Source organism: Adiantum capillus-veneris, chromosome 16 (genome assembly GCF_014529385.1).
Source record: "Adiantum capillus-veneris isolate H3 chromosome 16, ASM1452938v2, whole genome shotgun sequence".
Taxonomy (NCBI): Eukaryota; Viridiplantae; Streptophyta; class Polypodiopsida; order Polypodiales; family Pteridaceae; genus Adiantum; species Adiantum capillus-veneris.
The window spans coordinates 36,191,463-36,219,164 of NC_140946.1; the positions used below are offsets into that span (position 1 = coordinate 36,191,463).

Sequence of the window (27,702 nt, forward strand, 5' to 3'; positions counted from 1 at the left end):
TCCCCACAAACATGCGTCCAAATATATTTACTTGGTTAAGCTAGCAGCGTTTTTCAAACGCTGAAAGGTGAGACCCACATGGCTGACTCTCGACCATCGATCTCACCCAAACAACAATGACATCTCAACTGTCCATTGGAACGTCCAGAGAATACATGATGCCTCCATATAATGTTGGATTCTTTACACAAGCCATCCTTCCCTAGGATAATGCACTAAAAGGGACAGCGTTTTGACAAAGCGGAGTGGTTGTGAGTGAAGAATAGCAGCCCTACTTGTTCATTAGAGATCTATAAAAAATAATGTAGTTTTTCCATTCCATTACTAGTCCGTGCCTCTAGGGTTTCCGATATTGTCATAATAGTCAGCTGGTCTTACTTCGTCCTGCAAAAGTTCGAACAAGGCGATTAGACCATGGCAGCTTACAACTGGGCTGCCCAAAGAAAAGGCATGGAATTATGCAGTGAAGGTTCAACACGTACGTCTGTTTTCCATAGATGGAGGTGCCAGGCACTCTTTTGTTCCGAAACATCATGTATCCAACAGGTAAAACCACTCCAATCATCATCACCAAAGCTCCAATCAAATATCGCGTAGGCCCGGGGGACTCAAGTTCAAGTAGATGTCTGACCTGTACACACAAATTTCCAGTTGTAAATTATACAAAAATAAATGAACAGTGCTTTAAAAAATTACCCATGGCCACACTCTCTATTATGCATACAAATTCACCGTACGTATTGAATTTTATAGCGATACAACGAAGTACAAGATGTGCTTACGTAGGGTAAAATTTAGCCTGTAATTAAAGTGCTTTCAACAATTAAAAGATGAAGTAAGATTAACAGCTGCATGTGAACTAGAAGATAAAATTGTATGCATACTCAACTGGCAAATTGTGAAAGGGCTTAAACACTTCCACAAACCACACAATCAAGTCACGCAACCCACACCTATAAACGAGAGAAGATTAAACCTCGGAACGACGCAGACGGGATGTCTGGGGAGCGTTAGGTTGTACTAGTCCTCTGAACTCATGGCCCGGACCTTTTTACGTTATTTGCGGGGGGAGTGATGAGGTAGTCATTGAGTAGCTTCATACCACAGACCATCTGTCTCCAGGAAGTGCTAAGCGGCACTGTTCGTTGCGTCTTGTAACATGCATATGTGAGCATTTGTGTTGCATTGTGATGTGCCAACCACTGAATATTCGTTATTGGATAAGATACTTCTGGGAAGTCAATGACCCAGGATATCAAGAGTTCCGATCTGGAATGAGACTCCTTATTGGATGAGATTCTTCTGGGAAGCCAACTACCCAGGAAATCAAGAGCTCCGATTTGGAATGAGAAAATTGATTGTCCCTCAGAATGACCCTCAGAAATTTTTGAGCTAACTTGAGTTGTTTTACAGGTATGCTGTAATCACGGATGATTCAAGAAGGGGGGATGTCACCACATTAGAGTAAGCAAATGTACAAATTTCTTTCAAATGACCAATGTTGTTGTCTTATAAGAGTAGTTCTCTTTTTATTGTGCACAAATTTAAATAGTATGCATGCTTAGAATCATGTTTGTGATGACGACGTCTCTCAAACACCAAGTAGAATTTGTCACTCTACTTGGGAGAATGAAATGGACTAAAGAGCAGACATGCTTGCGGCAGCTATGTCTCCCCAAGCACCAAATGGATTAGTCATCCATCTTGGAAAGATGTTGTAGAGTAAAAAGGGATCTTCTGCCCGCTAAGCAACATTGACTAATGACTAAGGCTTCATCTCTTCTACCTCATAGTCGAGGACGACTATGATTTCAAGAGAGAGGTAATGTCATAAAATCTAATATCTAACCAACCCAAATGATTTTCTCACATTAAACTGATCATTTAATGGGGAGAATAAACGGGAACAAGAGTTAGAATATAGACATGTGCTTACAGATATATCTCAACACGGGGCCAATGGTAAAGAGGTCCAAATGAGAGATGGTATGTCAAAGAGCAAGGCTAACCAATGGAGTTGAAAAGACCTTAGGGTTAGCTTCATTGAAGACCTCCAAAGGTTAATGTTAAAAGTCCTTTGACCTAAGGTAAGCTAGGGCTGTGCTTGAGGTCGAAACCTAGCCCAAGCTTGAGGTGCTTGTCGTGCCTGATGACTGAGATGCTTGAGATGCTTGAAGTGCTTGATGATTGAGATGTTTGAGGTGCTTGTCATGCTTGAGATGCTAGGGTTGTACTCGAGGCGGGAACCCAACCCAAGCTTGAGGGGCTTAAGGGCCGAGCTTGTGGTGAGAATTGGGCCCAAGGTTGAGAGGCTTGAGGTGTAAAATAAGTCAATGCATATCCCTACAAGGAGGAGGCGAGCCATGCAAGTAGGGAGTGGTGGTTGCTAGACCACTCTCTCCCCCAAAGGGCACCCCTTGCTCAAGAGGCAAGTAGGACACGTGCCAAGCCCCTAGCTAGGTTCCCCTCAAGGAGTGTCCAAAACCTATTGGTTGGCCTCCCGAGGGGTCCAAAGTAGATTGAATTACTTGTTTTTACATTTATCAATTTCTCTCTCTCAAAGGGGAAAGGGGGACACTTGTCCCAAGGCTAGCATACTTGCTTGATATGCTGACAAGCGCCTATTGTATTTGTCGCAAGAAAAGTACATTGAAAAGGTGCTGGACAGATTTAACATGGCTGAAGCAAAGCCTCTTGGTGTGCCATTACAGCCATATGTCAAAATCTCCAAGGATGATTGTCCCAAGTCAAAGGAAGAAGCCAATGACATGCAAAGTGTGCCTTATGCTTCAGCTTGTGGTTCACTTATGTATGCTATGGTTGCTACTAGGCCTGACATAGCCCATACAGTGGGAGTTGTGAGCCGATTTATGGCTAGTCCAGGCAGGTTGCATTGGGATGCAGTGAAGTCCATTATGAGGTACTTGAAAGGGACTAAAAACAAATGCAGTGGGAGTTGTGAGCCGATTTATGGCTAATCCAAGTAGGTTGCATTGGGATGCAGTGAAGTCCATTATGAGGTACTTGAAAGGGACTAAAAACAAATGCCTCTGCTATGGTAAAGGACCAATGGAGTTGAAGGGATTTTGTGACTCTGACATGGCTGGCGATGTGGATACACGGAAATCCACAAGTGGCTATGTATTTACTCTTGCGGGAGGTGCTGTTTCATGGTGTTCTACATTGCATAAAATTGTTGCATTGTCTACGACAGAGGCTGAATATATTTCAGCTACTGAGGCTTCCAAAGAAGCTATTTGGTTAGCACGCCTAAGCAGTGAGTTTGGTTTGCCTGCCAAGGCACCTATGCTTGGTTGTGATAGCCAGAGTGCCATATGTCTGGCAAAGAACGCCATGTTTCATGCACACACAAAGCATATTGATGTGCGGTATCACTTCATACGAGAAGTGCTTGAGGATGGCCTTATTACATTGGTTAAGGTCCATACATCACAAAATCCAGCCGATGCTATCACTAAGTGCTTACCCAAAGCACATCATGATCTATGTATAAAGATGGTGGGATTCACGTAGCTTAAAGGCGCCATTTATGCCTTTAAGTGGGAGGTTGTTGGGTTAAAGGCCCAAATGGCCCCCTTTAATGTATATTTTAAAGGTTACTAACCTTTGGCCAAGTTCACATTGAACTTGGCAACTTGGCCACTAACTTATAAATTGGTCCTTTACTTTTAATAAAGGGAACAAGTGAGTTAATTTACTCGCTTATCATTTCCCCTCACCTCACGTGTAGCGAGCTCTCTCTCCTCTTTCGCTCTGCTAGCACTACCTATCTGCAAGCCTCTGCCTCCTCTGCAAAGCACACACCCCGCACACTCTCGCGTGCTCTTTCACTTGTACACACCGCCGCGCGCTCATCAGTCTATTGGAGGAGGAACCGGCTCCACATAAATCCGGTCCTCAATTGTTGTCATGTTCTCTAAACTCTCTCTCTTGCAAAAGTATTGTTCATGCCAAGTTAGCTAAATGCTATGTTTAAGTTGCTACCATCAATTAACTTCACCCTCTATGCTCACAAAGTAATTCCACAAAAGTGCTTCTTTTAATTTCCGTTACTCTCAAAGTTCATAGGCCTTTTCCATTACAAGGACAGTCCCAAAGACAGTGACGCTGACTCTCCACAAGATGGTCACAAGCTGCACATGCTGCCAAAAGACCATTATGTACAAGCCAGCTCCCTATTGCTGTAGCTCGATGTGCAACCAGCCACTGGAACAAAGTGACCTCACCCAAAAAGCTAACAAGAACTCAACTGTGAGTCCCTCCTCTTGCCAATGAGGTGCTGCAGCAGAACGAGCCTCTCTCCGTGATGCTAGTATGTGACGTCCCACTCGAACAGTGTACTGAAAGAAGGGAATGCCTGGATGGGCGGCTGAGGAGAAAGAGTCCCTCCAAAACCACTCTCCAGGATCCCACTGCACTCGTGCCGGTGGACAGCTCTCCCAAGCCCACAGCCTCCATGGCCAGTCTCAAGAGCTGTTGGGTCAGGAGCTATAACACAAGTCCTCCCACAGATGCCCACAACTTGGATCCTCTGAAAACAACACTCTGCTACCTGTGGGGCCTCTACTGAAACTTGGTGAAAAACGACCCTCACCCTGTAGCTCGAAAAACAAGAAGGGTACAATCTCTGAGCAAGCCCCAACTGCGATGAGGACCTCCAATCGCTTGAAAGCCCCTATCCATCTGGGCGCTGTTGACTCGAGAGGTGTGAGCCACTCAGCTGGTACTGCCTCTGTGATGTCCTGACACATGCTATGCACCCCACTCATGCCCGACAAGCCTGAGAATTGTAGCCAGTCACCCAAGGTGCGTGCAGGCCCCTCTGCCATGGGACCCCAAGAAACATGAGGCCTACTAGCAACCAAGTGGCCTCTCCGAGTGCTAACCATGGGGTTCCAAACAAGGGGCGGTCACAGACGCTCCTCCGTGCAAGTAGGCTGATGCTGCTCTAGGCCTCTCCTCAAATGCTCCTAGGAGCGAAGCAGACTAACACCAAAACGATCCTCCAGTCTCCTGCTCAGGCCAACTCTGCGCATCTCTGTGAAAATCCATCTGGTCGAAGGTCTCCAAGGGCCTCCAGCCTGAGGCATTCTAGCACTAAGCTATTGAAGCAAAAAATCCTTCCAGGGCTCCTCCCCTGGAAGCAATCCTCTGACAACAAACTTCCCAAGAAGAGCTCTACTCTGTTGTGCTAGGTCTATGATCCCCAACCCCCCCTGAGAACAAGGAAGAGTGATGACCTGCCAAGCTACTTTGGCCCGGGCCATCTGAGTGTCGCGCCCTGACCAAAGGAAATTCCTGATCAGCCTCTCTACCTGGCTAATGCAGGAACTCGAAAAGATCCAACAAGAAGTGATGTACCACATAGTAGCCAACAACACCTGGTTGGCCACTACAACTCTACCTGCCAGAGAAAGTCGTGCGGAGCTCCAATGTAACAGTTTCCTCCTGATGGACAAGAGGAGGGGAGCAATCTGCTGCTCAGGAGACAAGTCCAAACCAACTTGACAGCCCAAGTATCGAACTGCAATCCCTCGGAGAATCCATCTGAAACCCTCACCTGGCAGCCAATCAGGCGTAGGAGCACTACCAACCGAGAAAGCCATTGTCTTTCTCCACTTGATCCATGCGCCTGATGCACAACAAAAGGTCTCAAAAGCCTGCTCACACCTGTGGAGGTTGGCCTCCTGGCCCTCCAAACACAAAGCTGAGTCGTCTACAGACTCAGCAGCCAATAACTCGTCGCCCCGAATAAGGAACGCTAAGCCACGTAGACCAACCTACTGTGAAACCAAAAATCTGCTCATCGCCTCAACATAGAACAGAAAGAGGAAGGGGGCAAGAGGGCAGCCCTGTCTGACCGAACTTGTGAGCATGAAGCAATCACCTCTACCACCTGCCAAAAGTACTTGACTGTGTGCCTGTCTGTAAAGAGCTGACACACCTCTGATCCAGGCATCTGAGAAGCCCATCCTGCGTAGAGTGCCCTCCAAAAAGTCCCAGACAACTCTATCGCTCTCCTTTGTGTTGACAAGCTCCTGGCTAGCCTGCTGCAACTGCTCCTCCAACCATAAACTGTCTGGATGCTTTACATCCTCTGCAAGGAAGCAACGCCCTGTCGAAGATGCTGCCCCTCTCTCACTGCAGCCAGGCGGACCGTGGCCTCTTGAAGAAAAAGCCGACTAAGCTGAGCAAGTCCAGAGGCCACTCTGTGAGCAGGAGAGTTCTGCATGTCTAAGCCCTCTGTCCAGAGAGCCACCACTCGCTCTCTAAGCGCAGAGTCCAGCAAAACCCTCTCAGGGATATGTAGCATCGTGCTCCCCCTCCTCTGTCTATTTGTCACTGTGAGGATCAGTGATGCATGGTCCGAAAAAGAAGTCCCAGCCAGAATGCAAACTATCCCACCCAAGTCACACAAGTGGTCACTAGTGTAGAAGCGATCTATCCGAGATAGATTCACTCCTCCCACTCTACGGTCCGAACGAGAGAAGGCCAGGCTGTCTGGGGGCCTCACAAAGCTAGAATGCTGCCACACATCTGAAACCCGCACAATCATACATAACCTCTCCTAAGCTGCTAACTCAACTCCATGCACAGTAGTGTGGCTACCTCCAATCCGGTCAGAGGGGTCCTCCAACATGTTGAAGTCACCCCCGATGCACCATTGCTCTGCTTGCGGCAGAGACTCAAAATATGAGACCAAAACTCTACATGTGCACTCGCCACATTGGGCGCATAGATGTTCAGGAAGCCCATGAGGCAACCCTAAACCTGCATAGTGATCCACTGCCCTGCTTGGCACAATAATCCCTCTGCCCACGATGGCCTGCTGTAAAGAATCCGCAATAGTCATACATACCCCTCCCTGGATGCCTCCATGTCCAAATGCAGCTGACCAAAACGTCTCATAGCGACCACGCAAAATCTGACCACATCGTCTAATGTGGCTCTCACAAAGATGATGCTCCTGAAGCATAAGAATGTCAATCTCACCACCCACAAGACATCTCTGAAGCTCCTGACGCAGCCGACCCACGCTAAAACTGGGGCCCTCCTAATCCCTGCACATTCCATGAGATGATCCTCATGGAGTCGGTGAGAGAAAACAGATGCTGCCACAGCAGCCAACCTCGCTATCTTTGAGGCCGGTTTGGATGCGGATTACGACCTCTAGACAGCCGCGAAAGGAGTGTGTGTCCCGCCCAAGACCAAGCCGAGCGTGCGGCCCGAAGGGCTACATCCTCATGTACAAATACATAACAAGAAGGGCTCTGAGTGTCAGCAAAAAAATGCACCACAATATGCCTGCAACCCGCTGCATCCGGAGGCGTCACACTGAACTTGGCAAGAGGCCAAAGTGTCTGCACCAGATCTGTCACCCCTAAGCCCCTGTGTGGTGAAAGAACTCAGTAGCCTAAATCTGGAGCCAGTCAAGAACTGTGTGCTAGGTCCACTCTGTGGTATCCCTACCGCAAAGCGGAAAGGAGAAACCAACCGCTGTGTCCAAAGCCTCAATGCCTCTAGCTGCAAGAAAGAGGACGTGGACTCAAAAGCAAGCCTTCTCCATGTTGGGAGAAGAGTCACCCACGAACCGTGCGAAGCTATAGTCGAAGAAGTCCCAGCGTCTATGAATGTCAAAGCAGTCAAACTCAAGTGGGGCTGTCCCTCTCGAGCCACACGGCTCGTAGCGAAAGCACTACCAAGAGATCACCTCGCCGCAGACGTGTGTCCAGTCCCCTGCGTTTGAGGAGGAGTGGAGGAGGGGTCGGGAGATGAGGCTCTGGCCCCACCAAGGAGAGAGGAGGGTCAACAGGCAGAGGTGGAGGTGGAGGTGGGGGAGGGGGACGAGTGGCAGCGTCTAAGGGAGGAGGGGGTGGAGGAACTGAAGTGGACGGGGCCTCCTCACGTGGGTCCTATTGAAGGGGGTCAAAACGGTTCCTAGTCGGAACCCAGTGCTGTTGAGCTGCAGAAGTCGGCCACCAGGGGGAGCAATGGGGTGAGCTCGCCCCTGTCGATGGCAGCCAGGCACTTGTTGCCAAATATCAGCTGTCTGATCGGCTGATCTCAGTCGAGGTATGAGCCTGTACGTCCTATGTGTCTGACTGTTGGGCATGCTCAGCCTTGGGAGGTTGAGCATGCACTGTGGTTCGAGGTCTCTTGCGAGGACAGGCCTTTGCCAAATGGCCCATCTCTCTACAAATGAAACACTGATTCGAGAGGCCCGAATACTCCACGCTCTGCTGGAACCAACCTCCACTCACCCGAGGTAGTAGGATGACCTTCGAGAGAGTGTGGGTGTCCCGAACCAAAACACGTACGAGGGGATGCCGGCCGCCTTGGCAGCTACAGAGGTTGCCGTGCGAGGTGTCTCGAGGACAGTCCCAATCTCTGAGCCTATCCTGGACAAGAGTGGCAGGTACTCCCTTCTCAAACCGGGAAAGCAGACGGAGATGGGAAGGTCTACCTCCTCTACCAGAACATCTGTAGCTGGATCAAAACCATGCCTCCACTGTCGAAAGTGGGCTCGAATTGCTCGGATGGCCAGGGGGCTCATCGCGATGACCTTGGACCCCATCTTGGAGGTCTCGAACTCTATCTGATAGTAGCCGCGTCCAAGGAACTGAACATCCAAGATCTTGCCCACCTCTGCGAGAAGGCCGCCCTTCAGAAGATCACGTACCTTTCCTCTGCTGGGTCTGGTGCCGAGAATCTTGCAGATGACGGAAGTCGCCTGAAGGCGTTCCACCTCTGCTGCGAGGCCCGCTTGCTCTGTCGGCGAAAGAGCAAGTCGGATGGTGGGCTCTGCAGGGTCGGGCGAGGGGGCTTCTTGAGAGTCCTTCTGAGGTGGATCATGAGCCTCCATCAGTGTCTGCCTGCTACTGTCGGAGAAGGAGAGAAGTGCTGGACCGCCGAGCACGTCAATGGTGCTGACGAAAATCAGTCAAGCAAGACCCGGGGGGGGGGGGGTGTCACGAGGACGTGGCAGTTATTAACCATGTCACAGAGATGTGGCAACTGCTAACCTTGGTTGTTGGTTTCTTTCCAATGGGGTTTATTTTATTTGTTTTGAGACCCTCTTTTTGAAGTAGCAAATGGTCGGACATTGTATGGCCAATGTGAACGGTAGATTCACCCGCAGACGGGAAGTGGTCGGCACTGGAATTCGTATGGTAAGAGGATGTCTAGGCTCAGAGCAAGATCATATAGGTCCTCCCGTCGCACTTAGCAAGTTGGTGGATACTAGGAAGTGAACTCAATTAAGGCGTAAAGTCAAGGTGGGACTACCAACAAAAAGTATCCGACAGTTGGGCCACATTGCACTTTTGGATGCGGTCCCAATGAGGATAGATGGTCAGAAGACCAGTGGGAGTCCAACGGAAGCATCTCCTAAAATTTAGGGAACTGCTATTTTGGGCCGTGAAATGTGTTCGCGTCATTACCTCCAGTATGACTAGGGGAACACTTTATAACTCTGCCGCGAAGTCAACTGACACGTCGGCTGGGATATTTTTAAGCGGCGAACCCGAAACGGGAAAATGCTTGAAAATGCGCCAAGTGTCACATTTTCGTGAACTTTCCTCTTGCAGAAAAATGGGCGCTGATTTTTATGCTGGGAGAGGCCTCATTTCAGCTTTTGTCACAGGTTAAGAGCTATGGAGTGCTTCCTTTCCCTCTCATGTACAGTGTGGTGCTAGGAGTGATGCCCTGCACACTACACACTGCTCTCTCTCCCCTACGTGCAGTTATGTGATGCCCCACAAGAGGGCTACTCATTTGACTGATGTACAGTTGTGTGGGTTCATGCTTTTGTGCTGAGGCAAGAGCCTCCTTGAGCAGGAACAGGGGTAGCTAGCTGCTGCTCCAAAGCAGGCACTGGTGAGGGTCATAACCTCACCATACAGGTGCAAAATCAGCGCTGTGTATGCGCTGTATATTTACTGTTTTTCAGCCATACGGACGCCAGGATCATTGGGAATAGTGCCCCACTGGCAAAGGACAGTTAGGAGACTGTTTGGGGCTGAAAACAGGGCAAAAACCAGTAAATACAGCGTGCTGAATTTACTGTTTTTGGACAGGAATCAGAGAGTATACGACAGTGCAAGCGAGTTCCAGCAGGGGAATTGGTTTCGCGCAAGTTTTGGGGCTGTTATGCTACCGAAATTTGGCCAAATCAAATGGTATCTAGGTGGATACATGTGAAGGATTCCCAGGACCTTACCTTGTAATTTACCCTCCTAAAGAATAAAGAAATACCGAAAGGGGCGCCAATTTTGGGGCCTACAGGTTGTCGGCGTCTGCTCGGAGCATTCTAGCTTCCGAGCCGTGTGTGTGTTTAAGTGTTAACTCCCGTTACAGGTCTCCTTTGCAAAGTGCTCTGTGTGTGTGTATAAAGTAAAGAATTTCGGGTGAAAGCCAACGCCTACCGCCCTACGGTCCGGTTTCAGGGGGGGGGATATAACGGTGGATAAAGGCCGCAGGAGTGGGCGAGGAGGCGGGCGGGGGGCAGCAGGCAAGCAACGGAGGGGGGGGGGACGCAAACGCGAAGGGCGAGGGGGGATGGCAGGGCAATGCGAGGGCTAGGGGATGGGTAGCACGAGGGGGTTGGGGGTCAGGTGAGATCTTGGCCGAGGAGCCTAAACCCTAAGTGAAGAAGCACAAGCAGAAGCAACAGAAGAAGTTTTACCAACTTACAAAGCCTTGCCGAGTGGACTATTTTTTAAGAAGAGTTTCCACCAACTTATTGTTAGACTTACACCACTCTGCTGCTTCACACAAGTCTAGGGCATATTTGTACGGCTAGTATGTCTCTGGGCTGGCCACCTATAGACTAGGTTGTACCTGGTCCGGCCGCCCGAGTTTGGGGCCGCCGGCCGCCCCACTTTTGTCCAGGCGCCCACATCTATTTCCATATATCGTTTTTCTGTTGGGTCGTGGGAATTTTTATCAGGCCTTGCCCTACCTCCCCTTGGGCACCTATTTATAGGGGTAGGGGGGTACCCACTTCCACATCTCACAAAGATCACACATCTGAACATTGTACGGGTCTTCTGCTCATGGTAGTCATGGGGGGCTGATCGCCCCCTCTTCACCATATCTTGCGTTTGTGGTCTGCTGTTTCTCTCTCTCCTCTCTCGCTTCCGCACACGTGCACTCTCACATGGTATCAGCAGATTCAGGCTCTCCATGGGACTAGCGCTTCATCACCTGCAAAGGTTCTCCTCCCAAGGGATCACAACAGCCAGCGTTTTTGGAAAGCATCAGCATTTCTGCAAATCTGCCTGCAAGAGGGGGTGGCACCAACATTTGGATGGCTTCCATCGCGAAGGAATGCTTTGCCACCTACGTTTTTGCAAGAAACATCAGATCTGTTGATTTCCCTGCTAGCGCTACCATTTCTCGACATCTTTGTCGTGGAAAACCCCTCCAAATCCATTTGCATTTTTTACCTTCATCTGCGTTTTTGAGTTTTCAGCCCATTTTCGGCGGTTTTATTGGTCACTTTGTGTCGTTGACACCTTCCACAAGTTGCTGGGCACCTAGGGTACCCATCAAGCCTTTGTTTTTTCAACAAACAGAAGATTTTGGTGCCAAAAAGTGCAGCAAAAGTGGGCTGCAAATTCACCTGCGTTTTTGCAGCAAGAGGGCAACGCTCAGCTTCTGGACCCCGGATCTTGCCACCACCTACCCGGCCTTGGCATCTGGTGCCTTGCCGGCGAAGTTCCTCTTCAAATCTACAGATTTCAGCCATTCCCCACTGCTGTTTTTTTCTTTGTTTTCAGCCCATCTGAGGCTGTGCCATTGATTCCCCACCCTCTGCACCACTCCGGACCATGCCGGGAGCGTACGAGCACGCCGAAAATTGCTGGACAGCAGAGTTTTCATCACCTCGCAGTTGTGTTTTTGGGTGGACAGCAGCCACATGGCTTGTGTTTTTCGCAGAGGATGAAGTTACCTCCCGCCAGGACACCATCCGGTGGTGGTCCATGCGGTCTCTCAGTGATTGCAGCAGTACACGATATCTTCTACATCGGCTTGATCATCTACGGGCGTACGATCTTTGGAGATCCATTCATTCCAGCCATCATACGGCGGTTGCACACTCCAGAGGGGGTGGTGACTTGTGGTTTGCTATGGACACACCTATGCACTCATCAGAGGAGTTCACACGAGATATGCTCATGGCATATGGGATTCCGACATTCCCAGAGAAGACACCACCATCTTGGGTGGACAGACACTTACCACTTGACCTCGACACGTCAAATCACTTGCTTACAAAGGGAGCATCTACATGGACTTAGGGAGAGGATCCTCGATCTCTTCTTGGACAGGTTCATTGCTTGGATCTACAGACTGGAGTGGGACTTCAGTGCTTTGGACTCTCTCGGAGAGTTTACCCGCGAGATGCGGGAGATCAGGCATCCTGCGATTACATCCAATGTCACCCGGAGCTTGGCTTGGATGGTAGTGCAGTTGTTCTTTGCTACCTTCAAAGTTGCTTACGCTCACCCTCAGTAACCTGAGATACACGCAAGACAGCGCAGACAGATTGGTCTGGCGTTTCCTCTTCTCAGAGGATCTTCACAGCACAAATTTCTCAATCTGGCTTCCCTTCTTCATACAGGATGATTATGGTGCAGACAGCTTGGTCTGACCACACCTCTTCTCAGAGGCCCTTTACAGCGCACACTGCTGAGTCTGGCTTTCCCCTCATCTTGGATTACCCTACCTACTGATAGGACACCATCCAGTGGTGGTCCGTGCAGTCTTTCGGTGATTGTTGCAGCTTACAATAGCTTCTACAGTGCACACTGTTTAGTCTGGCTTTCCTTGATTCAGAGGACGTTTACGATGTAGATTGCTACATCTGGCCTTCCTGGAGTTTTACTCAGCTTAGCCACCTGGCCACCTTGGGTTGCAAGTTCATGCATTGACACGCTTCCGGTCATTCTCACGACTGTTCTTGGGCTTCTCCATTTTCTCCACACGGTTTGACTATAGACACCACACATCCTATTGGGGCAGGACACTTGCATATCTATTGGCACTTCTTTCACACAACAAGGAGTTGTTTTCACACTCAATTCGGGACCTTCACGCAGTATCTTCACCCTGTATCGACGGAGTACAACAGTTTGCTACACTGCTCGTGACGGCACTTTACCATGGAGATTTGTTTTAATACTGGTTTTAATGATTGGTGATTTTACTCCCGGGTGGAGTAGTGAGAAATAATGTTTGAGAATGCTTGTTCATACTCATGGCCCGGACCCTTGTGGTTATTTGCAGGGGGAGTATTGAATGATTGAAAAGTGTTTTTATCTCATGCCTAGACCTTTTTAGGTTATTTGCGGGAGGAGTGATGAGGGAGTCGTTGAACAGCTCATGGCCCGGACCTGGATGGTTATTTGTGGGGGAGTGTTCATCGGCGGCTTTATGTTTCGATGTCTTGTAACATGCATATGTGAGCATTTGTGTTGCATTGTGATGTGCCAACCACTGAATATTCCTAATTGGATGAGATTGCCTAGGTATGTAATTTTAGTGCATCAAGACACCCGTAGAAGATCAGTACGGTCTGGGTGTGATGGCTAATTTTACTACGCCGGAATATCGAGAGTTCCAATCTGGATGAAAGGAGAAGCTAACTCCTTGATCAAAAGAGCCGAAAGGAGAAGCTAACTCCTTAACAAAAAGAGCAAAATGATTGTCCCTCGGAATGACCCTCCGAATTTCTTTTGAGCTAACTTGAGTTGTTTTGCAGATATGCTGTAATCGCGGACGATTACTCTCTTTCAAGGAGGGGAGATGTCACAAATTGCTGACGTGTCAAAGCCTTGAAGAAGGGAGCCGACTTGCAGATGCCGACCGAGGGGCCTAAACCCTAAGAAGAACAAGTAACAGAAGAAGAAGTCCTACCAACTTATGGGGATCCCGTACGATGGGGCCCCAAGTGACATAAAGATTGAAATAAGGCAGGACCCGTAGCTGATGACGTGGAAGTTTCCGAAAAGTGCGCTGACATGATGACATGGCAGGCTGTACGGATTTCCACGTTTGCGCTAGCTGATGACGTGGCAATTATACGAATTTCCATAAATTACGCTAGCATCTTTTGCCATTGCTTTTGGGACCAAAAGCTTTTGAGTTTTGAAGGCTTTTCACTGTAACTGGTTTTTAGGCCAAGGGCCTTTAAATATGAGGTTAGGGCTCATTCTCTGGCATGCTTCCTGGAGGAGGTGTAGAGTCTAGAGTACCGGCTTGTACTGTGTTGATGCAATATAAAGAAATACCGAAAGGGGCGCCAAGGTTTGGGGCCAATACTCTCTGGGGTGGAATTCCGCCACTCCGTGTCGCATGTCGTCTCTCTTTCAGTTCAGTTGTTATTGAAGTGCTAAAATTATGTTCAGTCTGCTCTTTTCTATTGGCACGTGGTGCCCGTCCTGTGACATACACAGTGCGAGTACCCGCATTGTAATGAGTTCAAGCAATATAAAGAAATACCGAAAGGGGCACCAAGGTTTGGGGCCAATGCTCTCTCGGGGTGGCACTCCACCACTCCGCGTCTCAGGGTGGCACTCCGCCACTCCCCGTCTCGTGTGTAATGCACTCTTATCTCTCTCTCTCTCTTTCAGTTCAGTGTTATTTGAAGTGCTAAAGTGTTCAATCTGTTCTTTTCCATTGGCACGTGGTGCCCGTCCCTTGTTACATTATTTACGAGGGGAGTAATAAGAAGTCTGATTGGTGGTTACTATCAGCACCTCCAAGCGACGCAAGCTACGATCTAGGGAGCGTTTGGTTGTAAAAGGCCTCTATATCTCATGGCCCGGACCTCTTTAGGTTATTTGCCCGAGAAGTGATGAGCGAGTCGTTGAACAGCACATGGCTCGGACCAAAATGGTTTTTTGCGAGAGTAGTGTTCATCGTCGACTATATGTTTCTGTCTTGTAACATGCATATGTGAGCATTTGTGTTGCATTGAGATGTGTCAACCACTGAATATTCCTCATTGGATGAGATTGCCTGGTATGTAATTTTATAGTGCATCAAGACACTCGTTCAAGATCAGCGCGGTCTAGGTGTGAGAGCTAATTTTGCTATGCCAAAATATCAAGAGCTCCGATCTAGAATGAGAAAACTGATTGTCCCTCATAATCGCCCTCAAATATTTTTTGGGCTAATTTGAGTTGTTTTGCAGATATGTTGTAATCGCGAACCATTACTCTTCTTTCAAGAAGGGGGGATGTCACAAACTCCTCAAGTGTCAAGTCACTGAAGACCCGAGCCAACCTGCAGATCCCAGTTGAGGGGCTAGAAGAAACAGAAAAAGCATAAGTTCTCACCAACTTACAAAACCTCGTCAAGTGGGGCCAACTACTAAAACGGTTTTTACCAACTTATGAGACCCCATCCGATGGGCGCCCAAACATTAAAATAAAGTAAACCTTTGCCTCCGTCCTCTAGCGAGCTCGTGAATTTGCCTTTGGCTTCACAATCCCGAGCCAAAAAAATTGATGGCTTCCTTGAGAACTTATGTTTTGCATAGGTTGCTAACTGGGTGCTGGTCAATCCACTTTCCATAGCTGATAGTTGGTGTTGGTCATTCAAGGCGGAAGCTTCACACAAAAAAGTTATCTTTGCCTTTGACATTGCCTTCATGAGCTCTCCACGCCATGCAATTCAAAATGCTCCACTTCACCTTTCACTATAGCTTTCCAAAGGAGCTTGCAAATTGGGGAAGGTGACACAAGCCTAGTCCGCTCCAGATGATGTGCGTTGCAAAACGCTAGTCCGAGTGAACTCCTTCCTTTGCTACCATGCATTTCAAAATGCACACCCAAATCGCTGCCCTTTTGGCTTCACAAAGCGTGCATCTCAGAATGCTTTCCATCGAGCGCCCCCGTTGCACTCTTAACTCCTGAAGCAAGTTCCTACTGGCGAAGAGCGTCTCAAAATGCTGCCTACCATTGGTGCTTTTGTCGCAGACCGCGTTTTAGAACGCAGACAAGGAGCACAACTCCCCCATGCGTCTCGAAACGCCAACGACTCCACGGCGCCGACCCCTCTTGCTCTAGCATTTTAGAACGATGCAACACAGCTGCCACACACTTTTTGCCTTGCATTTTTAAAAACAATGACGTCCACAAATCCTTCTTCTATGCGCGCTAATTCTCCCACCAACGCTTTGATACTATGTCAAAGTCAACGATGTGGAAGTGTAGAGCACTGGGAGAATACATGAGAGAGAGAAAGAGAGAGAGTCTGTTGAACCAACCAACTCGGCAATGAAATAGTGATTTACAATGGGGGCTTGGGTGCTCCTTATATGCTAACTTTGGGAGCCTTAAGTACCCCTCTTAACAAATTGCCCTACCCAAGACTTTGACAATGTAACGGGAGGGCACCATGTGCCAATGGAAAAGGACAAACTGAACAACTTTAAGCACTTCAAATAGCAACTGAACGGAAAGAGATGCACGACACACGAGACGTGGAGTGGCGAAATTCCACCACAAGCCCCAAACCCTCGCGCCCCTTTCGGTATTTCTTTATATTGCTTTAACTCAGTACAAGCCAGTAGTCCCTTGCTCTGCATTTCCACGTGAGGAAACATCCGAGAGAATGGGCCCTTGGCACATATTTAAAGACCCTAGGCCATTAAAAGGAGTTTACAGTGAAAAGCTTCAAACTCAAAAGCATCTGGTCCAAAAACTCCTGGCCTAGGAGCTGCCAACGTAAAAACAGGGAATTCCGTACATATGCCACCGTCCACGTCAGCATGCAGCAACGCAAAACACGGGAATGTGCATTGCTGCCACGTGGCACTGTCAGCACGATTTGCAGGTTATCCGTAGAGGCCAGCCACGTCATCATCAGTCCACACAAGTGTGTGTGTGTGTGTGTGTGTGTGTGTGTGTGTGTGTGTTGTTGTTGACGAGGACGGCAGAGCAAGTGATCAGTTAGCTGCCTCGGTACCCCAAAGGCAAAAGCAGGAACTCACAAAAAGACAAAGGCAAACGCAAGCTGGACAGAGATAACGGTGATAAAGAATTGACAAAGGAGATCGGCATGGCACACGTGGTGGCAGCCACAGTGACCATGACGCCAGATTGCTAGTCAGGTGGCCGTTGCCACAACTAGCTTCAACCAAGGAGAGGCTTGTGAGTGGCAGAAAAAGGCAAAAGAAGCTCCCTACAAGTGATTTGGACCCATGTGTTGGAGTTCAAGTTATCCATTGTTGTTGGCCCGATTATGGAGAGGATGTGTATCAATTGTTGTTGGCCAGATTATGGACATGATGTGTTTCAAAGTTCATTGTCCAATGTCTAGGAATGTTTGGACGTGACGTGTTCACAGTTCACGAATGGGGGATTCTTGGAAGTATTGTGGTCTACATTTCAATTTTTCATACGGCAACCGATGCTCAAGATGGCATTCTTATAAGGTAAAAAGTTGGTGGTAGCATAACCAAGGTGTACCTAGTTTGAGACCTCTTCTCGGGTGTCCATGGTAGCTTCTTCATCGACTTGGTCTTCCTACATATGTCCACTATGAGCTCCATATTGGGTGTTAAAGTTATAGCATCTCAAATGAATAGCCCAACGTGATCCCAATACTTATTTTGGCTTTAGGTATTTAGTCTACTTATTTGTCAAAGTCTTAGGTAGGGCAATTGGTTGAGGGGGGTACTTAAGGCTCCCAGAGCTAGTATATAAGGAACATCCAAGCCCCCATTGTAAATCACTAATTCATTGCTCAATTATTGGTTCAACACTCTCTCTCTCTCTCTCTCTCTCTCTCTCTCTCTCTCTCTCTCTCTCTCTCTCTCTCTCTCTCTCTCTCTCTCTCTCTCTCTCTCTCTCTCTCTCTCTCTCTCTCTCTCTCTCTCTCGTATTCTCCCCATTTCTACACTTCCGCATTGACTTTGACAGATGGGCAATCGATGACGAAGATGGAGAAGTAGCAGCAAGAGATCCACCGAAGGAGGCCATAAAGAGAGTCAGCAAAGCACTATACCTAGAGCAAACAAGGAGACGCAAGCTAGTATAGAGGACAATCCGCTCACTTAAGGTGGCTCCTAAATCCAAAGCTAGGGAGGAAACTCCAAGTAGACAGTAAAGGAACTCTGGGAACCACCATATGAAATCCTACGGGAGAAAACCTGGCAAAGAGAGCAGAGCGCCAACCCGAGCATTCCAACATCCCAAAACAAAAAACACAAAACAAAACAAAGAAGCAAAAACAATAATCGAATAGAAATCAGGGTGGTTTGGGAGTTGAGATCCAAACATGTAGACCTATTGAGCAAGGTGATAGTTAGATGGCTCTGTCAAGGTTCTCACGCTTGGATTCTTGTTTTAGTAGGTTGCTTTCTCTCTGCCCTCTGAGGATTAGAAATGTGGAAACCTTCTCTTAGATAGATTTTTGTGGCAGCCAATCTATAGATGCATGGTCAAAGGTTTGAAGATGTTTGATGCGTGTATGGATTTCTTGTTTTGTTCAAAGGTGCCCCCTGGCAAGATATCGATAGGAAATCTTGTTGTGGAAGTTCTTTTGTAAGGATTTTTCCTCTTCATTTGTCTAGAGAGAGGAAGGAGTTAGGGTGTGGGGCTTGCTAGATTTGCAAGCATGCGGACAAACATTGTTCATCGGTGTGGTGAGACACTCATAGATGTTGTTTTGTCCTTTCAACAAGTCAAAGTGAGGAGAGCAAAGATTGAGGATGCTTTTCCTCATGGTGGATTTTTCAAGTGAATAGCTAGAACATTAGTCTTTTTTGGCAATGTTAATTCATGCTTGAGGTGCCACTGCTTGGGCTTTAGGGAGATTTTTTGGTGGATTAGATGATTAGTGCGAAAATGAAGCTCTGACAATGTTGTCAAATACATCAGAATCTAGAGACCAGGCAAACAAATTCTTTGTTGGTATCCTTGGGTTAGTGAGAAAAACTTTGCGTTATTGATGGTTTATATATATAAACACACATTCATACATACATACACACTCTCTGTATGTATGTGTGTACATGTAAGGTGCAGTGCAAGTGAATGTTGAACTTTGCTCAAGATGAGTGCTCCGAACTGTGCTCAAGGGTTCCTTTTACTTACGGAAGGGAGAGCCTTCCGTTCCTTTAGTGAGAGAGTGCAATGGACACAAACAAAGTGGAGAACACTATGAATGAAGGTGCTGAGACTCAGAGATAGAGAGAAGAATACGACACCATACAAGTTGTCAACCCCTCCTCCAACTCGATGTGGCGAGAGAAGTCTATGCTATTGATTGCACAAATCTGGTACAAGATACTGATGCAAGTAGTGAGACTATGATGCAATTTGTCTCTAGGATGTCGACGACCGCGACGACGAGGTTGAAATGCTAACTGCTGGGGGTGCGGGATCTGCTGTTGTCTATGCTGCTGAAAGCGTTGATTTCATGTTGTATAAACATTGATTCATGCTGTCCAAAAACGCTGGCTGGCTGGTTGTAAAACGCTGGTTTACTGCTGTAGAAAAACACAGATCTTAGGGCTTGAAAAACGCTGAAATGCTGGCTCCAAATCGCTAATCTAAGACCCTTAAAAACGTTGGTCTTGTTGCTTCAAAAACGTTGGAAGGCTGTCTTCAAAACGGTGGTCTTGCTACTGAATTCGCTGATGTTTTAGGGCTGAAAACGCCAAGCATCAAAGGCAAAAACGCTGGTGGTTCATTGCTGAAAACGCCAGGGTTCTTGGGGGGTTCTTGCTTGAGAAGCTGTCCAGAGGCCTGCTGCAACAGGTGCCTGTGCTCTCCTTGCTCTTCTGCTCATAAGTGGTAGCGCTAGGTTTCTATATATACAAGCTTATCAAATTTGCCCTACCTAGTTCCCAACAAAAGTCACTTAAAATTAGTAAGTGAAAAAGGTCAAAAATAGGGAAAATAGGTTTATGTACTGTAAAAATGCTCCTGATGGGTTCTGATGAAAATCTGATGATCATGATGTGTGCAACCAAAGGATATGCACCTAATCTAAGTGTCTGGACATGCACAGTCTGCGAACAGATTCACAAAAGTGCCAGATCACTTCCTATTCTAGATTGACTGAACTGAATTGAACCCTTGCCATGAAGTAGATTGTCCACATACACATAGGGTTAGATGTGCACGTGACAGTACATACATACATACTATATATGTGTATATACATATATATGTATATGCATGTGTACATATGTATACATATATATATTTATATACATACATATATAAACATTCATACATATACACACATACATACTATACACAAGTGGCAAGAGACTTGTGATAATGCTATCACATAACCTCCTTATTCAAGAGGCGAGTTCATCTCCAAGCCGAAGATCTAGTGTAATACACGTGAGCAATCTGAAAGAACTGAACAAAATTGAGAGAGAGACAACACGGCACGGCCAAGTTCCACGCGTGGAGGTATCGACCCCAAAGACTAGCGCCCCTTCTCGGTATTTCTTAAATATTATGCTTCAAAAGATACAATGTCCGAGGGTCCTCTTCTCTCCACAGTGCTCCTAAGCTATTTTGCGGAAGAAAAGCCATGGCAATTTATTTGTAGGCCCTTGGCCAAAAGCAGTACATGAAAAGCATCATGTCTAAAAGCATCTTGCCCCAAAAGCTAGTGCACAGGGTTGCCAACGCGATTTACGAAAATCCATACTGTTGTCATGTCATTAGCGTAAAACGCGGGGTCCATACAACCTGTCATGCCATCGCGGGCGTCCGTACAACTGCCACGTCAGCACGTTTTTACGCAAGTTTTGTGTGTGGGGGTGTGTGTGTGTGTCTGATTGGTCTTGCTTTATTTTAATGCCTTGTACTCTTAAGGCCCCATCGGACAAGGTCCCATAAGTTGGTGGAAACTTGCCTTTAAAAATAGGCCACTTGGCAAGACTTGCAAGTTGGTAGTCCGTCCTCTAGGTCATGCCATGTCATCACTTTGTGACAAAAACAGCCCCTTCTCCCTCATTTTGGAGATCACCTCATTGCTGAAATTACTCTCTAATCTCAGCCCAAGGAATCTCGACGCTACCATCATCATTGCCCTCTACATGCTATCTCTCTCTCTGATTCAAGCTTGTGTGAGGAAGGAATTGGAGGAGATGTTGCTTAAGTTCGCATGAGGAAGCCATTGCTGAATTTTTCTTCATCGAAGGACATCACTCTCCTGCTTTCGACGTGCACAACCGGTTTTGTGACCCATTGGTAGGCCTTTAGGGTGGCACATAGATGGGTGAGTTTCTCCAACTCTTGTATGTGCTTGTGTGGGCAACGCATGCAAGCAAGGGGAAACCAACAAGATTGTCTTCTTACTTGTTTGACGGTAATTCCATATTGAATTTTCATAGGGACATACTGGCACACTTATAAATAAAACCCCAATAGTCTCTGGATACCCTACCTAGATTCTCTCCCTCCCTCCCTTTCCATGTCAGTGAAGAGAGAGTAACTTGCACCCCCCCCCCCTCCCCCCCCCAACGTGCTCCTCCCTGGCGCCCTCCCGCTCCCCACGAGCTCGTCCCCCTGTCCACCAGCAAACTGGCTTGCACGCACACACTGCGAGGGTTTGCAAGTGCGAACGACTCAGAGGTGAGGTCCGATCTCTCAGAACGGATTTTTGCAACAGCACGAAAACCTCCCTCTCCTCCGCCCTCCCCAGGGCCCAAACACACACACACACACACACACACACACAAAGAGAGAGAGAGAGAGAGAGAGAGAGAGAGAGAGAGAGAGAGAGAGATCTCACCTGGCGTAGCCGCCCTTCCACTTTCCACAGAGAGAGAGAGAGAGAGGGTTTGGCAGAATCACACGAGGCAGAGAGAAAGAGCACTCAGAGCAGTGGCATGCTAGCCACTTGTGTGTGTGTGTGTGTGTGTGTGTGTGTGTGTGTGTGTGTGTGTGTGTGTGTGTGTGTGTGTGTGTGTGTGTGTGTGTGTGTGTGTGTGTGTGTGTGTGTGTGTGAGAGAGAGAGAGAGAGAGAGAGAGATTGGATGGAGCCTCTCCATCGACTCTCCAATTCCCTCTCCCTCGATAACCCAGGGACCAATCTTGTTCAAGATTCGCCACCTACATTCTTTTTTGAAAATCGTAGGGACATACTTGTAATGTCTGGAGGAATAAACATATTCTTGTGAAGGGGCTCGATCGTTCCGGGTCAACGGTGTGTCTCTCAATTTTCTCTCTCATCTCTCTAATATGTCTCAGTTATCCATATCTCTATGCATCAATTATGATATATCCCTACTCATATATGTCCCTCTTTCTCAAGCTCTAAGTGGAGATTAGTTTTTATCTTTTATGCAAAGTGTTAATCAGCAGTAATAAGCTTGTGGTGTGTCAAGGGCAAGTTTCAAAAACTCAAGGTTGATAATCTACCCGAGGCTACCTTGTGTGTGGGTGTGCGTTTGTGTGGGTGAGGAAAGTTTGTCTTTTCGAGTCTGATTTTTCATTTGCTTTCCCGATCTTTGGTTTTGCTGGGTTGTTTTTTCTTGTTTCTGCTGCTATTAATCAAGTCCAAGTCCGTCACATCATTAGATCCATCAAACAAGGCATCTCGCTCAGGAACAGATAACCTCGCAGACTCTATCACCCTAATCTTCTCAAACATTGACCGAAACTCCTTCCAGATCTTTCAATTAGGTTCCGCATCATCGATGAGTTTTCGAGTTCCAAAAGCATGTACATAATCTTGAAGGATGTGTGAATGCTTTGTTTGTGTCTATGTACCCATTCTCAGTCTCAATTGTGTCAATGTTATTCTGGTTACATCTATGTGTCCGCAAGGGGCATTTCTCCTTCGTTACCCAGACATAGTATGGCTGCCATCCAACAACCTCGAGCCTAGACCATACATCACAATCTGGTTACAACTATATGTTAGCATAGGAGTTAGATTCCATGCTTCTGCTTACATCTATGCGTCCGCAAGGGAGTTAAAACTTAAATTCCATCCGAATGTACCCTCATTCATTCAGCTTCTGCATTTGTCCTTCGTTCATCAGTCTCACCTAAACATAGTACGGCTGTCATCCAACAAGCTCGAGCTTGGAACATACATCACAATTCGGTGAAAGTTGATGCAAGAATACCAATCCCCCTCCCTCTCAAGGACACTCTCAATTTGCAGATCTGATTACTTGGAGCAGAGCAGCCCTTACCGGCATCACGCTCCCAATAAGCTTCGTGGAAACTCGTTCCTCTCGCAGCGCTCCAGATCTCGTCAGACGACAGCTGCGTAGCTACAGAAAATGATCAGCATGTTAAAGACTAAAGGAAATTTGTGGAGGTTCCCAAAATACCCAGATGGACGAGATGCATGCGAGCCAGATCAAAAATTCTACAAAATCTATATGTATTCTATAAGTTCAAGTTATAACGACAGAGAGAGTGCCCTTTACACGGGTCGAGAGGTGCGAGATGAAGTCTACAATCCAAAAATCCTCTGCGCACGATAAAGAAAGAGAGAGAGAGAGAGAGAGAGAGAGAGAGAGAGAGAGAGAGAGAGAGAGAGAGACCACCTGCGGCGGTCGGTCGTGCTAGTTCCCTAAATACCCTCTCAAACATCTCTAAACACAAAAAATTTTTGTTACTCTTCATAGGAAGATTGGCTCTCCCTCAATAGAAGATGATGAAGTAGGATGTTTTGTTACTCTTCATTTGAAGATTGCTTCTCCCTCAATAGAAGATGATAGAAGTAGGATTTTAAATGATTTTGTGGGCACACAGAGGCCTCTATTTGTGAGGTCGTTGATGTATACACAAATCCATACTCACATCACCGATTCGATTGAACTTACACAAATATTTGGTTTTATATGTAATTTTGTGTGTAGTTTTACTTTCTTATATTTATTTGCAAGAAAAGAAATCAGCATACGTAAATAAATTTGTATAAGTGGAAGTATGTATAGCAATTCACTTAGGCGTGCATTTTTTGCTTGTGCCATTGACGCTTCTAAATGTTTAAGTAGAAGTATGTATCTATAAAATTTACTTAAATGTACATGTTTTTATTTGTTCCATTGACATGCATAATCTTAAAGCACTTACAAATGTTCGACTTGAAATTTAATATAATGTCACAACAAGAAACAAGATCTCAAAGCTTGGGTATATGGTGTTCGGCCGGCTCACCCTCAATTCAACATAATAAACAATAATCTTATGGTATCAATATAAAGCCACACAATAGTGCACTCTACGTTCAAGCTAAAAACTCATGATCAAGCCTTTAACTTGATCATCATATACAAGCATCAAGAGGAATGGCCACAATAAACCTACTAGACTAAGAGAGTCTACCGCTGCTAAATCAAGATGGTAACAACTTAAATATGGACACACTATGTTGTGTACAAACACTACTTATAAAAGAATGAGGGCATGTAATAGCAAGGAAGTGCACGATGTGATGAGTGTTGGGCAGTCTCCTCATTTCTCTTTCGAGCTTTCAACCATGTCTACGCTTTGAGACGTATGTCCTTGGCTTGTGACTGTCATAAACCTCAATGACCTTGCAACACCCATAAAGAAACAAAGATATTAACTAAAATAATTTGAGATGATTGTTTTCTATGGAAAAACAGATAATATACGTATAAAATATATAAATGGAATTCATCTTGTGATGCATATGCATGTTTATTTACATATAAGGTAAGCTCAAAGAGACTTTATCATCTGAAAATTATTTAATCCTCTCAACAAGAAAAAGCTTGAAAGTACATATTGACCATGGTTAAATATGAATACCTCATACCTTTTTTTGCCTTTTCGGTTGTGTGAAGAGCCATGTTTTTTCTTTTATGGTATTGTGAACAATCCCTTGTGGATTAGTTAATAGTCCTTACAAAACCATAGGCAGAACTTTACAGTCAAAATTTTTTTAAGTTAAAAACTTAGTAAACAGTAGCAATACTTTTATGGATGTGCATGCAAATTGTGCATGGTATGATGTGCCCATCGAAAAAAGAAAAAGCTAGTGTGGAGTTAGCACAACTTGCTTCATGTTTAATATGATCCTGCCAAATGTGTACCCCTCTCATGCCGCTTTATGTGTCTCTAGTGCTAGACTCAGGAGTGTTGGAGAAACTATTTGATGCAAGAAGTAGCTTAGACAGAATGTGATTACTTGTAATCGGCAGTCTTGAATCAATCTTGTCAATTAACTCCAAATCCAATACCCTTCAAGAATGTGATTATCGACCTATAGTCTCCTTTTTACAACACACAACAATATTCTCAATAAAGATAAGTAAATCTCTCTCTCTCTCTCTCTCTCTCTCTCTCTCTCTCTCTCTCTCTCTCTCTCTCTCTCTCTCTCTCTCTCTCTCTCTCTCTCTCTCTCTCTGTGTGTGTGTGTGTGTGTGTGTGTGTGTGTGTGTGTGTGTGTGTGTGTGTTTGTGTGTGTGTGTGTGACAATGCATGGTTTGATTTTGCTCAGGTCCCCCAGCTTGGGAGACTTCTCCACACACAGATTGTGTCTAGGTAGGGTTTCATTCTACTACACTATTACATGGCTTTAACAACTTCACAAGGCCATTTCCCTTGCCAACTCCACTAGCTTAGAGGTCCTACGCACTCCAAGAGATGACATCCTAGCAGGGAGCTGATCCAAAACTTTTTGAGTTTTTGTGAGGGCACCAAAATTGGCATACATATGGACTACAACACCTCAAAGCATGACCTGTTTCTCCATTAGCCTTTGACTGGCAACCTCATCATGAATTCTCTCGCCCATGCCAATGTGTTGCACAATGTCACAAGACTTCATGGTGCATGCATAAGATCAACTTTGCAAGTGGGATTCTCTAGCACCTCCAAGCACAACATCATGGTTTAATTGGAGAGTATCCATGTATGTTGAAAGACTCACACAAATGTGAAATTGCCTCAGTTCTAGGCATTCTCGGAAGCTTTCTCTTTAAATGATGTCATTATTGAGCATGTCTCTGGGGGGCTTGTATATATCCCCTACTATTTTTAGTTTTCATTGACAATAAGGATCCAAATTTGAATGACTTGCAAGGGTTTCTTCCATGTTGTACATTGGCAACATGTTTAGCTGATGCATCAATACTATGATATTTTTCCTCAATGCACACAAGCTCGTCCTCTCCTTGCTGCAAGCCACAGGTCTTGCCCACCCTTCATGCTAGTTCCATACTGCCATGTTCTCTAAGCTTCACCCATATCACGTATGTCCTACTACGAGAAACCCCATAGTCGATGTTGTTCACCATCTCTAGCTTAAGCATTCACGACTTGGACTTGCACATTCCTTACCTACCTTGCAACAATGTGGCGTCATGTAGACTCGTGCTTTTTGGATGTTTAAATAATTAGCTTGTTAGCACTAAAGCACCCTCAACCATTGACCCAATCTCAATAGGATCCAAAGATGATGGTGTAGGAAATGGAGCTACTTTGCTTTCAGAAATGGTTCCACCTTTATAAGAAGCCTGCAGTCTTCCCTCACACTTCCATGCGGCTTTGAGCTTTGCAAAGATTGCTAGTTCCTCCATTGAGAAGTGTTTGTTGAGTATGTGCACAAGAGGCAACAAGTACAATGTTATAGCTTGCAACTCCTCCTTTCCTTATATATCCATGCGTCTTTCAACTTTGAAAAACCTCCAGTTCCTCCAATGAGAAGTACGTGTTGAGTTTGTGCATAATAGCTTGACGTCTTTGCTTTCACTGTCTATATTGCTATGAAGTCTATATTTTGTTTCTTGTGCTCTTCATTGATTTTCTTAATGTGTAATCACATAGATTCTCTCTCTCTCTCTCTCTCTCTCTCTCTCTCTCTCTCTCTCTCTCTCTCTCTCAACAAATAGTATGTCAACTCTTGGAGAATGGCATGCTTCGTAGTGCTTTGGTCTCTATGTACATGAAATTTGGGCATCCTCTCGAGTATGTCTCTTTGAGCACAATGATTGCAGACATCTCCAACATGTAGGATGTAGCTAGGAAGCCCATCTTTGGGTTGTTTTAACTTCACACAAAGGGAAGGACTTTCTCCAAATGTGCCTAAGGAAGCTTTATGTAGTTTCCACTAGATAGAAGGGAAGGCCTTTGCCATCCCTTGGAGTCCGTTCATTGCAGGATATGACCAACATGACTATGGAAAGGAAGCACTAGTCTGTTGAAGGGAAGGCTTTTATGGTTTACGTTTTCTTGTTCACGTAGCTCTTTATTGACATTCTTACCAACATAAGCAATGAAGATGCATATGCGTTTTGAGACTTTGTAAGGTTGCTACATGCTTGAAAGGTGCTCAACGTTGTCAAATGACCTAGCTCTTCACGCTCCACATGTGCTAGTAAAGTTGTAGAGCCCTTGCACGTTTTGACCATGGTCGACATATGTTGACAACACTATGTTCCGTGACATGTCCCAATGTGGCAAATACTTTGTTGGGAAAACAAGATCAAGGGGCACCGGTATAGCAATGTCTCCCAATAGCTCTCAGGACACAAGATCGGTACCACAAAACGTACCAAAATACTTCCCCCAACACCACAACTCAAAGATAAGTGATCCCTTGAGAATTTACAAGCACGCGCCCACCCAAAAGACCACCATGGAAACTAGGAAGCATTTGTCTTGACATGGAATTATAACACACACCGACCAATGCACTTGAGGAAAA

At 46.3% G+C, this 27,702-nt stretch overlaps 1 protein-coding gene across 1 annotated transcript; it reads right to left on the minus strand.

Annotated features, from left to right (window-relative positions):
• Positions 1-27,406, minus strand: LOC147438856 (uncharacterized). Its single transcript, XM_086484207.1, has 5 exons — positions 27,260-27,406; positions 23,570-23,595; positions 23,210-23,282; positions 483-631; positions 1-384 (listed from the first exon to the last, which is right to left on the minus strand). The coding sequence occupies exons 1-5, from the start codon at positions 27,404-27,406 to the stop codon at positions 375-377; spliced, it is 405 nt and encodes a 134-aa protein (XP_086340333.1). The 3' UTR covers positions 1-374.
• Between the last annotated feature and the right edge of the window lie 296 nt (positions 27,407-27,702).